The sequence below is a fragment of the Eucyclogobius newberryi genome, unplaced genomic scaffold (genome assembly GCF_026437365.1).
Source record: "Eucyclogobius newberryi isolate DKJ021-1_F unplaced genomic scaffold, fEucNew1.0.hap1 SCAF_12, whole genome shotgun sequence".
NCBI lineage: Eukaryota > Metazoa > Chordata > Actinopteri > Gobiiformes > Gobiidae > Eucyclogobius > Eucyclogobius newberryi.
This window is the reverse complement of record NW_027315746.1, coordinates 28,171,186-28,188,865: the sequence shown is the minus strand read 5'-3', so window position 1 is coordinate 28,188,865 and position 17,680 is coordinate 28,171,186. Positions and strand designations below refer to the sequence as shown.

General features: G+C 40.8%; 1 protein-coding gene across 1 annotated transcript in view; it reads left to right on the top strand.

Moving 5' to 3' along the window:
• Positions 1 to 151: 151 nt before the first annotated feature.
• Positions 152 to 17,680, top strand: part of LOC140356650 (polyamine-transporting ATPase 13A3-like) — a 40,735-nt gene continuing 23,206 nt past the window's right edge. The window contains exons 1-10 of the mRNA XM_072441789.1: positions 152 to 182; positions 6,017 to 6,085; positions 10,289 to 10,462; positions 12,056 to 12,214; positions 12,350 to 12,420; positions 12,908 to 12,991; positions 13,449 to 13,518; positions 14,725 to 14,859; positions 15,536 to 15,602; positions 15,880 to 16,011. Coding sequence (XP_072297890.1) covers positions 6,035 to 6,085; positions 10,289 to 10,462; positions 12,056 to 12,214; positions 12,350 to 12,420; positions 12,908 to 12,991; positions 13,449 to 13,518; positions 14,725 to 14,859; positions 15,536 to 15,602; positions 15,880 to 16,011 — 943 coding nt within the window. The 5' untranslated portion in view covers positions 152 to 182; positions 6,017 to 6,034. The remainder of the gene's footprint in view (positions 183 to 6,016; positions 6,086 to 10,288; positions 10,463 to 12,055; positions 12,215 to 12,349; positions 12,421 to 12,907; positions 12,992 to 13,448; positions 13,519 to 14,724; positions 14,860 to 15,535; positions 15,603 to 15,879; positions 16,012 to 17,680) is intronic.

The following is a 17,680-nucleotide window of genomic DNA, read 5'->3' as shown; positions in this document are numbered from 1 at the left end:
ACCTCACATCCTGTTTTGCACTTCCTCCGTACAGAGTGGGCCGGTTCTTTGGGACGGTCCCGTACTCGCAGCGTGGCTCCGTGTTTTGTCTTTCCCTCCGCACACGCGCCCGGCTCACGTTCCACGCGCCGCTGCGTCGTCTCCAGAACTCCAGCAGCATGCGGCGCATTGATCACTGATCGGTAAGTTATTGGCGAGCAAACTTTGGTTATGTTGCACTTTAAGACGCAGTTTTGTTGGTTTATCGACTTCTTAAACGTGCAAATGTTGTAATAGACGGAAACTCCGCTTTAATCGTGCTGTAAGACCACCCAGTCCTGCAGCTGGAGGGACTTCATCAAGTGTCCTGCAGCTGGAGGGACTTCATGAAGTGTCCTGCAGCTGGAGGGACTTCATCAAGTGTCCTGCAGCTGGAGGGACTTCATGAAGTGTCCTGCAGCTGGAGGGACTTCATCAAGTGTCCTGCAGCTGGAGGGACTTCATCAAGTGTCCTGCAGCTGGAGGGACTTCATCAAGTGAAGTCCTGCAGCTGGAGGGACTTCATGAAGTGTCCTGCAGCTAGAGGGACTTCATGAAGTGTCCTGCAGCTAGAGGGACTTCATGAAGTGTCCTGCAGCTAGAGGGACTTCATGAAGTGTCCTGCAGCTAGAGGGACTTCATGAAGTGTCCTGCAGCTAGAGGGACTTCATGAAGTGTCCTGCAGCTGGAGGGACTTCATGAAGTGTCCTGCAGCTGGAGGGACTTCATGAAGTGTCCTGCAGCTGGAGGGACTTCATCAAGTGTCCTGCAGCTGGAGGGACTTCATGAAGTGTCCTGCAGCTGGAGGGACTTCATGAAGTGTCCTGCAGCTGGAGGGACTTCATGAAGTGTCCTGCAGCTGGAGGGACTTCATGAAGTGTCCTGCAGCTAGAGGGACTTCATGAAGTGTCCTGCAGCTGGAGGGACTTCATGAAGTGTCCTGCAGCTGGAGGGACTTCATGAAGTGTCCTGCAGCTGGAGGGACTTCATGAAGTGTCCTGCAGCTGGAGGGACTTCATGAAGTGTCCTGCAGCTAGAGGGACTTCATGAAGTGTCCTGCAGCTAGAGGGACTTCATGAAGTGTCCTGCAGCTGGAGGGACTTCATGAAGTGTCCTGCAGCTGGAGGGACTTCATGAAGTGTCCTGCAGCTGGAGGGACTTCATGAAGTGTCCTGCAGCTGGAGGGACTTCATGAAGTGTCCTGCAGCTGGAGGGACTTCATGAAGTGTCCTGCAGCTGGAGGGACTTCATGAAGTGTCCTGCAGCTAGAGGGACTTCATGAAGTGTCCTGCAGCTAGAGGGACTTCATGAAGTGTCCTGCAGCTGGAGGGACTTCATGAAGTGTCCTGCAGCTGGAGGGACTTCATGAAGTGTCCTGCAGCTGGAGGGACTTCATGAAGTGTCCTGCAGCTGGAGGGACTTCATGAAGTGTCCTGCAGCTGGAGGGACATTATGAAGTGTCCTGCAGCTGGAGGGACATTATGAAGTGTCCTGCACAGATGTAACTTTCACTGTTTTTATCCCAGAGACATTTTACTTCTTCCACATAGTTTAACCTGACTTATTACAAGCCGCAGGACACATTACATTTGTATGATTGAATCTGCAATCTGTACATTTTCCACTATTCCATTATTATTTTTACCATTCCATATTTTACTTTTAATTGACTACATTTGAGAGCAGGTATCTAAACTTTTTCTTGGCCATGACATCCTGCCTAATGTGTATATATATATATATATATATATATATATATATATATATATATATATATATATATATATATAAAAGGCTAAATCTTAGTCATATTATTTTGCTCTTATTTCCAGTTGGTTTTCTGATAAGTTATGAGTTATCAGTCTTAGGGTTCGGCCTGTCGGCCTTTAGTCTTTAGTCAGTTCTTTTGTCAGTGGTGTTTTAGTTGAACAAAATGACTAATTTGACTAAAAAGTTCCTGTACAGAAGTTGCAGTCAGTTGTACTCCACGTCCCCTTTAGTCCACTAATCGGTCCACACACTATGTTTTTACTTTACCAATGTTTTCTTTAGTTTCTTCAGGGTGTTAGTAAGTAATTTCTATGACTGAATCATTCTTAGTAAACTATTTGCTATTTTACTATTTTTTTTAACTGCATGCCTTATTTGATTTGATATATTTTGCTTGTATTGTTCATTGTTGTATGTCGCACCAAAGCAAGTTCCAAACCTGTGCATTTTGTTCACTGACAATGACAATAAACCTTTTCTGATTCTGATATTCATGCTTTATTAAAGGAGACACATTGTTTTTTTCAGATATTTAGTATTAAAATGTACAACAAGTAGTAACTTATTTAGACATTTTTTCTGTTGTTAAACACAATATTGATCTAAAACAGCTTAATTATAGAACGTGTCCATTGACTTCCTGATTAAAACTGCAGAACTGATGATGACATGTGACCGTAACAAGCAGCAGATTGTCATTTACATGTTTTTACTTTCTAAAGTGGCATTTTAGAACTCTATATGTTACTCTGAGTCTCTATGTTGAAACAATAACAGGCACCGGGATGTGGGCGGGGATAGGGGGTAGGTGCAAACAGGAGCATTCGGGCCTCGGTTGCAGGAAAAGTACAGGATTAACTCAAAAAGCAGGAATCAATCCAAATACAAGCCAGCTCCAACCATGAGCAGCACCAGGGGAGGAATCACTTCTACGTTGGTATTTGACTTAAATATGCCTTGACAGTAGACGAGACTTTGTGTGCGTTTTCTCTCATAGACGCACTGATAATGGAGCAGAGGTCGATGTGGCCAAAGGTCTCTGGGAGTTCCAGCTCACTTCATTTACAGCACATAACATGTCACTGTGTTTGTAATGGCACTTTTATTGTCTCTATCTACTGCACAGTTTGCTTATCGTGTTATAATTTGTGCTAACGTAACATCTTTTAATGCCACAATCACACATGAGCGACATGAGCCATTCCCGTGTTCATTATCTTATCACGGGATGTTTTGTTTATTTTGATGCGTGTAGAGATTCAGGAATATCACAAGCTACAGTTTTCTACTTTTTATTTATTTTTTATTTATTTATTGTCTAATAGCTTACAGTTTTTTCGGATTAAAATAAATCATTCGGAATTAAAAAGTAGTGTTAATATACCATAAACAGCTAACATTTTATATTTGTTTAACGTTTTCGGTGTATAAGTATGGTCAATGATCATCACTGCCATGATTTCCACAATATTCCCATAATACTTATTGTTATATCCCACTGTTAGGCTGTCATAACTCCTCATCAGGAACTATTTGCCTGAAACTACCACCAGCATTTGAATATTTTCCGTGTATTTGTCATTGATAGAGTTCCCAGGGAAGATCCCAGACGCTGTGCACTTGTCGAGTCCTGACTTGAAGTGCAGTTTGGCCTCAGGCAGGTTTACGAAACATGGCCTTGCACCTCTGGCACATCGTCTTAATACAGCAAAGCAAGAGGAGTTCGGCTTCAATACGTTTGACTGTTAAATCAAACCAAGCGACTGCATCTATACTGTTTACGCTCATTTTCTAGTAGTGGTGGTAGTGGTGGTGGTGGTAGCTAAAACACATCCAATTCTCCATATTTTGCGTGTTTGTTACTGAGAAAACATTCAGAATTATATGAATCAAGATGGTTCTCATGTAATCAGATTATGTGTGAATGTTTGTCTCTATCTTCTATACGAGGCCGAGGAGGAAAATAATCATCAAATATTTAAAATGGAATGAGATGCATATTTAGGCCCCCGGCAGTAAGCAGGAAAAGAGCCCATGCATGTTTACTCTAGGGGGTAATAGTCAACAACACGCTCATGTGCTCCAAACACACGCCTGGCATCGAGCTCGAGCCATGGGCCAGAAGTCAGAAGTCAGTGGGAGTGAGTGAGTGTGCAAGTGGAAGGTGAATGATGAGTGTAATGAAAATGTCACCCCACGGTGGCACTGGGGAAGCTCGAAAGCTTTCAAACGATGTATAATATGTGGTTACCGTGGCAATGGCTATATCGTTTTTGCTAAAAATATACATGTATATTTATTATATTTTTGTATTCTACTCTTTGAGCTCTTTAGACCCCTAAACAATCTCAAAACTCACAAAATGTTGCCCAAAATTCCAATATTCACCGTATTCCGCCCACTGTTGCCTCTTTATGCCACGGATCAGCACTTCTGTTGTAATGACACTTCCGGTCCAGTGGGGACTCTGTTCACTTAAAGGAATAATGGAGGATTTTTCGCCGATTTGAGAACTCGAGCGGAAGTGCTCATGCGCACTCACCCCCCAAAAGCCTCGCTGCTACACGTGCGTTTGTTTATTAGCGCGACGGATCGCATCATCTCTCGTCTCCGTAGATTTCCTTCTCTTTTGAGCCAGTTCGAACTGTCTTTCTCTGTCTTACTTTTGTCCCGTACACCGAGGGAACTATATTATGATAGATCCATACGCTTAGACACAGGGAAACATGCTGCTCTCTTGGGGACGAGCCAGAACGAGGCTGCAGGTGTGCAGTAGGTGCATCCTATGATTGACATGTGAATGAACTACTCGACTGTTCACGCCACGAGGAAATGAGACAAAGATTTGGCGCCAAAAAAATCCTCCATAATTCCTTTAAGTGGAGAAGGAGGGAAAAGCCTCGGTGCTTAAATATGCTATAAAGTAGATAGTAATATAAGTGGAAGGAGCATTTTGTCGTATGGCGGTGCTCAGGGAAACTTCGGGAATAAGGTGACTAGGGCGCATGTATGTGCATAAAAAAAAATGGCGTGACAGCGCCACCTGGAAAAGTCAAAATACTTTGCACCTATGAGAGACGTCACAACGTCAAGTTTGTCGTCGAGCTACAGAATTCGGTACACACAATCCAAAAAATATGTATTATTGTGGCCACGCCCCCTGACTAACCATAAGGCTGCCATCTTGGATTGAAAGTCACTTAAACAACCTAACCCAAAGACGTTTCACAAAACCGACAAATTAAAAAAAAAATAAAACCTGCTTGGACCTGTACATTGTCAAAAAAATGGGGAGCAAAAAATATATTTTTTTTAAATAATTTTGAGGCGTGGTGCAAGGTGTTACGGTCTGTGAGCAGCAAACCGCAATATTCACAAAGAATTTTAAAAACATGCCTTGCCTTTTGTATTGGGAGAAGAAGAAAACAATATTTTTTACACAAAATTATATTTCGGTATCTTGATTCAGACCAGTATCATATTTTGTACTGCGTAGCCGTATCTATGACAGAACCTCCCATGCTATTCCACTGGATAATTTTTACACTTCTTACTGACTAAACAACTGTGGAATCTTTAATTTTCTTTCATTCGCATTGTCTAACATTTGACTATTCTTCAACTTTGTGACTGGCTTTTCAATAGGGAACTTTCTAAAGACAAAATAAAGTAAAATGTGACAAAAACAGCCAGATAAGTTATTTACATTTAGGTCTATTTTTTTGGACTATTCACCTTATTCATATTATTCACCATACGACCATCCTTTGTCCTGTTGTATTAGTGCCCATGGGGCTCCCGCGCATCGGGCCACCCAGGAAATCTGTGCATTGTTGACTTGGTCCCATGAACATTGGATATTTTATATCTGCTTTACAGCGTATTTTAGCAGCGAGAGTTCCCGCTGCACCTGAAGTGCCATTACAACAGAAGTGCTTATCCGTGGCCAAAAGAGGAAAAATTGAGCGGGGCGGAATAAGGTCAATAAGTTTAACTAAAAATACTTATTTTGCTTCTAAAATTGTCAGGAGTAATCACAATTATCGATTAACCTAATAATCTTGACATGTGACAAAGCTGATTACACCCCAAAGCCCCAAATAATACATAGAATGAGGGCGCATCAGCTCCATCCCTGGATAGTCCCGAGAGCGGAGAATGAAGAACGAGGGCCGCTCGATGCCACTTGTGGTCTTTAAACTTAATGGTGTTTTTCTGGTGTTTGTAGGAGACGTTCTTCTGCAGAATGAAGACAGGAGAAGTGAAGATCATCAACCAGGGCCAGGAGGATGAGCTGGTGTGTACTCAGAGTTTTCAGGTGGCAAACACATCTGCAACGATGGTGGAAGTTAAAAGCTAAATATGAATTATATTTGTCTTTAGGGATGTAAGTTATGTATCGCAATCAAATGAAAATTACAATTTCAAATGTTACAAATAGCTAATTAACTGCAATTGTGTTCAGTATTTGGCCAGCAACAAACTGTCCTGTTTTATTGTGTATAAACCTGCTAACTCTGTAGTTTAGACCTCTACAAACATACTGTAATACATGGGATTATTGTATAGGTTTAGTAGTTCTCTCAAATGTTAATGCTCCTGGAGATTATGCACCTTAAACACAACTGTTCAAACTACTGGATATCATTAAATATATATATTAGTCTTAAATCGAAAACTTGTCGTACTGATGCATCAACTCTCTGGATGACTTTGTTAATGAAAGCAGGACACAGACGGGAATAACATGGTGAAAGATTTAAATACACAAATTAGCTTTTAGTTTTAACCATGGTAAAGCAAACATGTGTAAGATTTTGATTTCAAATGTATTTCACAAACTTGACCAATCTGTGTCGTATCAAATGCAGCTTTTATTGATGACACTTTTGATGCAGATTTATTCTTGATTACATAAAGTTTGGAAATGATGTGCACATTGTTTATGTTGTAATTTGGTGTTTTGTTCTCAAGACAATTATCCAATCAAAGAGCAGAATGAGACTCGCGTCAGTCTCTCGATTGGGTTGCCAGTTCCACACGTGAATCTAACAAAACCTGCCAAATCCCAAATCCAGCAGCCAATCACGCGTCATGCTCCAGCAGCCAATCACGCTTCATGCTCCAGCAGCCAATCACGCTTCATGGCTAGCACAGGTTTAATGTTATTTAGCATGCTCTGAGTCAGTTCATGTAATTTCTCTGTTTTCAAAAACTCAATCTGGAATATTTTACAGAATCAATGCACGTGCTTTTAATACAACACATTTTTATATTATTTTTTTATATTATACTACAACACTTTACACCATTCCTTTAACATATGTAATAACAACACAGTTCCCTCATCAAAAACAAGCTGGAGTTATGTTTCGCTTCATTCACGCTTGTTTCATAAATCATAAACCTGTTTTCTTAGCCTCAGAAAACACTTCAAAAAAATCTAGTAACAAAATTAGAATAACATTAAATATGAGAGACAAAAAGAAAATAAAGGCTAAGAACATATTAGTCGGCAATTGAAATGACAAGACCGACCACCAGCAGAAAACAAAAGTATCGTAGTAAAGTATCGTAGAAGGGTATCGTAGAAGGGTATCGTAGAAGGGTATCGTAGAAGGGTATCGTAGAAGGGTATCGTAGAAGGGTATCGTAGAAGGGTATCGTAGAAGGGTGTCGTAGAAAGGTGTCGTAGAAGGGTATCGTAGAAGGGTATCGTAGAAGGGTATCGTAGAAGGGTATCGTAGAAGGGTATCGTAGAAGGGTATCGTAGAAGGGTATCGTAGAGTAGTTTCAAAGGTAGTCATCAGGACAATGTTTTTAATTCAAATACATTTTTAAAACATTGTCCAGATGACTAGCTAACTTTTCCTGCAATGGATCACACCTGGAGAAATAAAGACACAAATATTGCAGATTGTACATGTATTTTCTTTCGCATATTAAAAATACAGGTTTGATAGATTAAATATGATGGCGTCCAATGTAGTTCTTTCATTTGATCGTTTACACAGTAGGAGGATTAACCATGCAGTGTTCCATTTACGGTGTGAACATTCAGCGTTGCACTTTGCCTTGTGAGTGGGTGTAGATGTATTAACGTTTGGACACAGCTGCTGAAGTGCTTGTTGGAACAGCTCGATACTCTATCTCAAAGCAGAAGTTCTCAGAAAACACTTTGTTCCAAATTTCTCAGATTTGTGACGCCAAAGGATCTGGAGGTCTCCTGTGCTGTTTTTGATTCCATAATAAATCATAACCAGACTTGTTCTGTCAGATTAGCATGTCGGGGCAAGCTAACTTTTGTTTATTTCCCCATGATAATTTCCTAGATGGAGAGTATGTTTTCAGTAGATGCATTATTTTAAGTTCTATAGCATAAGATACTGAAGCAACGGTTCTCTAGACTAAGTTTAAAGGACACATATTATGCATTTTTGAGTTGTCATTGGCCTTTAAAGGTGCCATAACATGCTTTTTTCACGTTTCGTAGTCTATCCCAAGTGTATAATTGATAATAATAAGTGTTGTGCAACACCCTTAACGTAATAGTTAAGAAATATCACCCAGACCTTGGACCCCCTCACCAACCCGGAAATGCAAACGGCTTGGTTTGATTTTCGCCCCCACCCTTGCAAAGAGCGATCTGGCTCCCCCGCCCAACCCGTGACGTAGTCTCAGAGAGCACGTGTGTGCCCCGCCCACCCGTGACGTAGTCTCAGAGAGCACGTGTGTGCCCCGCCCACCCGTGACGTAGTCTCAGAGAGCACGTGTGTGCACCGCCCACCCGTGACGTAGTCTGAGAGAGCGTGTGTGCCCCACAGCTGTCTGCGGTTAGCGCGGCGCGAGTGAGTGAGTCTACTTTGAGACTAAATAAATCTGGTTTTAATTCTACAGCGTGCGCAGAACAGATATATCTATAGATCTATCTATCTATATATATATATATATATATATATATATATATATATATATATATATATATATATATATATATATATATATATATATATATATATATATATATATATATATATATATATATATATATATATATATGAGATCTATCGATCGATCGAGATCTAGTCTTATGTCCATCGAGCTCTTATTTCCTGGTTTTTCGGTATCGGATAGAACTTCTCTCCATTTATTGTCCCGGTTGCTGCATCAACTGCCACATAAACCTTCACCATTGTGATAATAGTAAAGAGTGTGATTATCATTAATGAAGTTTTGGGCCTCTTTGAGCCGTGTTTCGTCGTAAATCGAAGCAGAAAAACTCCGGGGCTTGTATGGAGAGACACGGGAGCCTGGAGCAGAGCGGAGCCGGGGGGAAGGAGGCGGCAGGTGGGAGGGTGAGGGGGGGGATGGTGACGCGTGCCTGTGATTATGACGCGGTCTTGCCCCACCGCCCGTCAGTTTGGAGATTCGAGGAAAGGAGATAGTCTGTAATATAGCTAAAAACTGCGGGAATCAATCAAAAAAACACTCTGGGTACATATATGAAGCACAAATAGCAATGTAAGAAGGTTAAAAGCTCTGAAAAGTCGATTTTGCATGTTATGGGACCTTTAAAGATGCTCTTGAATAACTTTGCTTTGCAGCTCATGTTTGAGAACTTAAAATAATGTTGTAAACAAAAGGCTCACATGACTTCAGATCAGTCAGAAATTGGGTTTGCGCTCCATCTACCGGCAGTAGAGAGAATAACCATGGGAAAATAAACAAAAGCTAGCTTGCCCCGACACGCTTATGCAGGCACGCAGTTGTAGCGGTGATTTAATGGCAGAAATGCTCCGTCTGGTGGTGATTTATGTACTTTAAAAACGGCGCCAAAAAAAATCCTAGTGTCATTGTCCCTTTGCGTTAGCGGCTATGCTAGCAAATGTTTAATTTTTACAATATCTTTCTTTCCACAATAGAGGTAAGGTTAGGATGAAGATTAGAGTTGGTTTAGGAACAGTTAAGTTGGTAGAGGTTAGCGCTTTGGGACAGGTTAGCTAACTGGGACTCGGCAGAACAGGCGTAAAAGTGCGGATCTTCACTTCTCGTTACGTTAATTCTGTGTGAATTAGCATGTTAAGACTTTATGTACAATGTAAAAGTGTCACTGGAGGAAACCTACGTGTTTAAAAAGTAATTGTTAAAAACTAACATACATTTACCCAAACTTGATAAAAGTACATAGAATGCAAAGTACAGGTTATTTCAGTTTATGGTGTCATTTTAATAATTATTGGTTACATTTATTGTATCTTAGCATTAGCTTAGCGACAAAAGCACTTACTTTTATAGACGCATAGATTTCCTCAGATGAAGTATTTCCATGGTACGTAAAGGTCTTAACATGCTGCCTGTGATTATCCATATGTAACTTCCTCACCGCTTTCTGTTAATTCATTATTGATTTATTTGAACGTTTTTATCATTTTATCGTTTTTGTGCAAAGAGCGTACTGCGTTGTGAATAAGAAGTGCCCCCTCTGTGCCTGCGCCCTCAGGAGGTGTGGGGGTACCGGCCCTGTGCGTGGAGGCTGGCCCTGGTGTCCGTGGGAGTGGTGTGCTCCGGGGGCCTGCTCCTGCTGCTGCTCTACTGGCTGCCTCAGTGGAGTGTGAAGAGCACCGGCTCCAGGTGCAGTCTGAGGGAGGCTCACACTCTGCTGCTGCGCTCCCGGGTACTGCTCACACCATCTCTGCACACTACACATTCTGCTGATATTTAACCATCTAGGTTTGGTTTAAGAGCAGGTCGTCAACTTTTATAGGGCGACTTTATGCAAAAAAGCCTGTTATTCCTCTATTAGTGCAAAATGGTATCTTAAAGGTGGTATGGACGATTTTTCGGCGATTTGAGAACTCAGGCGGAAGTGCGCATGCGCACTCCCCCGTGCGGACCGATACAACACACACATGCGTTTGTTTATTAGGGCAACGGAGCGCATCGCATCGCTCGTCTCCCGTAGATTTCTGTCCACTTCTGCGTCAGCTCGAACTGTCTTTCTCCGTCTTCATTTTGCCCCGTACACTGAGGGAACTATATTATGATAGATCCATGCGCTTAGGCACGCGGAAACGTGGGGACGAGCCTGACGCGGCTGCAGGTGAGCGATAGGTGCGTTTTATGATTGATACGTAGCAGGACTAATGATTTATCCACGCCACGAGGAAATATGATAAAAAATTTGCTGAAAAAAATCATCCATACCACCTTTAATGGTAACAGTTGTAGTCCAAAGACATTTTAGGTCAACTAAAGACATGCCCTGTGTAGCAAGTTATAGACTAAAAGGGGGAGTGGTATAGAGAAGGCAAAAGGGCTAAAAATATTACATTCCTCTATAATCAGAAGATGAGTTCACAGGATTCCATGTAAAAATAACTATGTATTTACATGTAAAAATAACAACATTATAACAAAAACTGAAGTAACTCACTCAATTTCTGAATCCTGGTCGGCACCAAGACATTATCAACCAATTTAGCGACTAAGTGACTAAAAACAGCCTGTGATGAATCCAATTAGATTTATTCTGCGTCATAATGTGTGATTAATCCTTGTGGGAGCTACTTTGAAGGGAATAGAGAGCTACTGGTAAATCCATAGAGATTTACAGAAATGTTTTGTCCACTAAAGTTAAGACTTTGAATTGTTTTGTTGTAACATTTAACATTTTCTATAACAGCACGTCTTAATAATTAAATATACCTAAATATACCCAATTGCCTACAGTAAAAGAGTTCTGCCTTGAGATCTTTGAACAAAATCTAACGATAGTGGAGAGAAATTGTAGATGGACATTTTGAGATATTTAAATATACTGTATTTAGGAGTAAGCGATATGTTTTTTTTTTTTACATTATCTCTATAATAATATTTAAACTATATTTTCACAATGCATCAGGAATATAATAATAATATTTAAACTATATTTTCACAATGCATCAGGAATATACTAAAATGTGTCTGTAAATGTCACGACTGAGGCTCAAGTATTGCACAAAAACATGAACGGACCAAAAAGTGAACCACAAAAGTGCAGAAATATCACTTTTACTCTTGTTTGGGAGGTTTCTGTCTCTTTTTGAGGTCATTTTGAGTAGTTATAATTACAGGCAATCTCCTTTTTATTCTAATTTGGCATTTCTCCAGACGAACAATTGTGATATTATACATTTTTCTATACATCTCCCACTCCAACTATATACTGTATGCTTTTTTACCCAAACCCCACACATCCTGATGATCGTGCTGCCGTCTGCTCCCACAGGACGAGTTCAAGCAGTGGTTCAGGGCCAGAGTCCACACCATGTCTGCTCCAGGTCACCGGCCCTTTGAGAACCTGGAGCTGCAGACTGCAACCAGGAAGTCCAGCCTGTCCAACAAGGAGCATGATGGGAAATGCAGTCTACAAGAACAAACTATACAAGTCAGAATCTAGTTTCTGTTGAAATGGCTGAAATGATGTACCAAAACATTTATCCTTCATGGACTTGTCTTATGTTTGATAAATGCCGATGTTTTACTGGGACTACATTTTTGTTCTTCCTCTTTTCTATTGCAGATTCATTACTTCACGCACCACAGCAAAACATATTACTGGAACGAAGGGCTGCAGACCTTTGAATCGTACAAGTAAGAGTCGGTTATTGATGAAAATATTTTGTGCTTTTATGCTGTGTAGTTATAATCTTGGATACCAGTGGGTCTTGTTTTAAATATATAATTTTTATATTTTATATTGCATTAAAACAACCATATAATGGAAACAGGTCGGCTGAGCTAAAGTTCACAATAACAAGCAGTGGATTAAAAAAAAAAAAAAATCATAAAAGTAATGAGTGTACAATATGCAAATACTTTATCTTTCTTTAACCCAAAACAGTGTGTGAAATGTAATTTTTTTAAAGCAATGGCGTCTTGAATGCGTCTTGAATAAAGATCACTCAAACATGCTAAATACAGCTTTGAGTGGGTAAATGAGAAAGACATGGTTCAAATTCTTAAAAGTCGATTTGGCAGGATAAGTTTTCTAATGAAGTGATGAAATGAAATGTAAAATGAGTGTGATAAAAGCTGTGTATTGTCCGTCTGTGGACGCTGACCTGTGTGACTTCTCTAGAGGCCTGGAGGACGTGGAGGTGAGCTGTGCTGAGGTCCACTCGGAGCACAGCGCTGGACTGTGCAAACAAGTGCAGGATTACAGGTACTACACACTCTCTATTCTCAGTGTGTGCCATTTTAGTATCACATGTAGTATTTTAAAATAGAACAGAAACATTTTATTAAGTACAGTGAACAAAAGTACAAGGTCAATGCAATGCTACAGGAAAGAGCCTATACCTGACTGCTATGTCGTCTCGCACTGGAGAATACCTTTTACTCTACACACTGTATTATAAAGGCAGCATTTAATCTGTGCAATAATGATGTATTCTGTCTTTTAGTATGTTTCAATCCACCCTCAGTTATACAGTAGACATATCTTTATAATGTTCAGTTAACGTTAAATCACTTGATGTTGTTTTTACCTGTGCTAATCACAAGCTACATCCAGTCTTTTGTACTGTACACGCGCGCTACTCTTAATGTTATATATGCAGTAGATAGTTTTGTTGTTATAGCTGCGGATGTAATTGCCTCTCACTCTGTGTCCGCTGCAGGAGGTTGTTCTTTGGAGAGAATGAGATTGCAGTTCGAGTTCCTTCTCTGTTCAAGCTGCTCATTAAAGAGGTGAGTTTTGGACCACACATGATGGTTTATCCAGAAGTGTGTGATTTATGCTTTAGACCGTCACTTCAGCCGGGATCAGGGTTACAATTAATTTAATGATACAAACTGTTAATATTTAAATGTGCTTGTTTGTTTAGGACTGTCTTTGTGATATATATTAAACAATAACCACTAAACATTTTATATTTTCAAAGATTTGAGTTGGGAATGGTATTGGGTGTATACTAGCATGTATGGACTATTTATTCACTTTATCAACAACTGTTTCTAAAAGATTGATGCTACTTATAATGACTACACCTAAATTAGCCTTAATAAAGCATGGACAAAGATGAAATAAGGGGTTAGGAGTTGAGTTAGTTATGAAGTTATGAAATAAGTCTTAATAACAATCTGTTAAGTCTGTGTTCATGCTTTATTTAAGTGTCTCTGACAGGTTGGACGACTCAATGAACTAAAATGCAGTTAAGATTAATATATTTAGAATGTTGCTAAAAAAATATACAAATGTTATCCCAAAATAGCACATTTTTAAGGTTTATAACTTCACTTCCTGTTTCTAATTGATGACATCACACTAGCAAATTACCCAGCAAACACTGGGTAAAAACTCATCTAATGTCACATATTTTTTTATTTGACTAACAAAAATATATGAGAGTGACTTTGTTTTGTTGAATTAATGTTTAGAGGGTCAGAAAAGTTGTTTCTTTGTGTAAATTATGCATAAACTTTAACTGGAATGATTATCCCTAGTGTGATGTCACTTGTGTTTTCTACTGATTTTCTCCACAAATACTCAATTGGTGTAAAACTATAATGTACTATAATGTACAACAGGCATATTTACACCAAATAAAGTCAAAATAATAAAATTGTAAAAACCTGTCATAAGGCTAATTAAGGTGTATTATATGATATCATTTTGGGCAGTTTTTCGGTTGTTTTCTCTTTTAGATGCTGTAAAAGCTGCTCATATGGAAATAAATACATACATGAGTGAATGAATAAAAAGATGATTGACCAATATATCGGTTACTAGCACTTCCAATCTCCTCAAAATAGATAGAAATCTGGCCCTGAACAACAAATGACAACATACATTTTGCGCTAAAAAAACGATAATGGTAAATTTCCCTCTATTTCCCCCACGTTTCCCAGCCTTTACGTTCTAACCGTGTTCTCCATATTCCTCGTCCCCCTCAGGTGCTGAACCCTTTCTACATCTTCCAACTCTTCAGTGTGATTCTGTGGAGCGCCGAGGACTACTACTACTACGCCACCGCCATCGTGTTCATGTCCGTCATTTCCATCGCCACCTCGCTCTACACCATCAAAAGAGTGAGTCCCGCGGGTTTAAACTCATCCCAGGAAAGCCCCTTCAGCCTGGCTTCAGTCTGAGGGAGGCCAAAGTCTAGACATAACTGCATGAAAAACACCCGTGGAACCCACTTTGAAGTCAGTTCGAAGTGTCAGTTGTCAGTTAATAACCATAGTATACAAGGTTTGCCCTCCAAAAAGTACCTGGTGTAGTGTTTTGTTTCACTTTAGTATGTTTCTGTATTTTAAAAGCACTGTACCTTATTTTTATTGTCTTAAAAACATGGAAAACAGATCATTTTAAACAGATTGCAGCAGCACAAACTTCTTCCTCGCCTTTTTACTGCGTTTCTAGCATTCTAATTATCCACCACAATTAGTTAATTCACAACTTTCAGAGGCCAGAGCGGAGTCAAAAATCAGGTACAGTTACTTTAAAGCGAGGGTATGTTGGCTTGCCCTCTTACCGGTTTGAAAAAGGAATTAAAATTACATCTGTACCTGAATATTGAAGCTGCAAAGCGTTCATCTTGGTTTACATTGTTTCATTCTCACAGTTGCGTACATTACTTAGATTATAAAACGCGAAATACCCGCGCAAAACATCCAGAACTATTCGGAATGTCTCAATAATAAAGCATAACATGTCCCGCTTTCTTCATTTGCAGGAAATACGTTTTTTGTTTTCTCATTGCAGCAATATGTGATGTTACATGACATGGTGGCAACTCACAGCGTGGTGCGGGTCTCCGTTTGCAGAGGAGGTAAATTAGGTATATTATTAGAATATGACAGGGAAAGAACAAAAAGACACTAGACCACGCCTGTATTTACTGAATTAGCTAATGTTCTATCGTTAGCTTTGCAGTAATTCATATTAGGCCAGCTCATTCCCCTAAAAGTTGTAAAGATGTATAAGTTATAAGCACAAACACGTACTTAATAACGTGTGTGATAATGCGTGTGTGTTTGTGTTGATAACAATCAATGACAATAGCTTGTATTTGGACTTTTTGATTGATTTCACGCGGCGGCTGACAGAGGTGGAGCAGGCCATGTCCACAGAGCTGGTTCCCGGTGATGTCATCGTGATTCCGGCCAATGGGATGATCATGCCGTGCGACGCAGCGCTCATCCAAGGCACCTGCATCGTCAATGAGAGCATGCTCACGGGTAAACGCGCGTCACATGTCTTCACAGTACAGTCTGCGGAGTCAGTTATCTAGAAGTGTTCCAAACTAAACTTAAAGGTCCGCCACCTGCTGGTCATTATTGTTCCTCAGAATGGCATTAAAGTCATCCATCTCCATGAAGACAAGTCACACGTCAGGGGTCTCATTTAAAATTTAACGTTACGGGGTAATTCTTATGAAAAGTGTGTGCACAGAGAAAACAAATGCCCTCAGACTCACAGCGTTTTCTTCTCTGAGCACGGATCGCCGCTCATTTTAGGTCAACTAAACTTGGAAAGAATTTAACTTTAGATTGTGTCTGTTTCTCCTGCAGCGTCTGGACGTAAAGCTTTAGTCCTGGTTTAGTCCTGGTTTAGTCCCGGTTTAGTCTCCGTTTAGTCTCCGTTTAGTCTCCGTTTAGTCTCCGTTTAGTCTCGGTTTAGTCTCGGTTTAGTCCCGGTTTAGTCCCGGTTTAGTCTCCGTTTAGTCTCCGTTTAGTCTCCGTTTAGTCTCCGTTTAGTCTCGGTTTAGTCTCGGTTTAGTCCCGGTTTAGTCCCGGTTTAGTCTCGGTTTAGTCCCGGTTTAGTCCCGGTTTAGTCCCGGTTTAGTCTCGGTTTAGTCTCGGTTTAGTCCCGGTTTAGTCCCGGTTTAGTCCCGGTTTAGTCTCGGTTTAGTCCCGGTTTAGTCTCGGTTTAGTCTCGGTTTCATCTCGGTTTAGTCCCGGTTTAGTCCCGGTTTAGTCTCCGTTTAGTCCCTCTTAATTCCCGGTTTAGTCCCGGTTTAGTCCCGGGTTAGTCTCCGTTTAGTCTCGGTTTAGTCTCGGTTTAGTCTCGGTTTAGTCCCGGTTTAGTCCCGGTTTAGTCTCGGTTTAGTCTCGGTTTAGTCCCGGTTTAGTCTCGGTTTCATCTCGGTTTAGTCCCGGTTTAGTCTCCGTTTAGTCCCTCTTAATTCCCGGTTTAGTCTCGGTTTAGTCTCCGTTTAGTCCCGGTTTAGTCTCCGTTTAGTCCCTCTTAATTCCCGGTTTAGTCTCGGTTTAGTCCCGGTTTAGTCTCGGTTTAGTCTCGGTTTAGTCTCGGTTTAGTCCCGGTTTAGTCCCGGTTTAGTCTCCGTTTAGTCCCGGTTTAGTCCCGGTTTAGTCTCGGTTTAGTCTCGGTTTAGTCCCGGTTTAGTCCCGGTTTAGTCTCGGTTTAGTCTCGGTTTAGTCTCGGTTTAGTCTCGGTTTAGTCTCGGTTTAGTCTCGGTTTCATCTCGGTTTAGTCCCGGTTTAGTCTCCGTTTAGTCCCTCTTAATTCCCGGTTTAGTCTCGGTTTAGTCTCGGTTTAGTCTCGGTTTAGTCCCGGTTTAGTCCCGGTTTAGTCTCGGTTTAGTCTCGGTTTAGTCCCGGTTTAGTCTCGGTTTCATCTCGGTTTAGTCCCGGTTTAGTCCCGGTTTAGTCTCCGTTTAGTCCCTCTTAATTCCCGGTTTAGTCCCGGTTTAGTCTCGGTTTAGTCTCGGTTTAGTCCCGGTTTAGTCCCGGGTTAGTCTCCGTTTAGTCTCGGTTTAGTCTCGGTTTAGTCCCGGTTTAGTCCCGGTTTAGTCTCGGTTTAGTCTCGGTTTAGTCTCGGTTTAGTCTCGGTTTAGTCCCGGTTTAGTCTCGGTTTAGTCTCGGTTTCATCTCGGTTTAGTCCCGG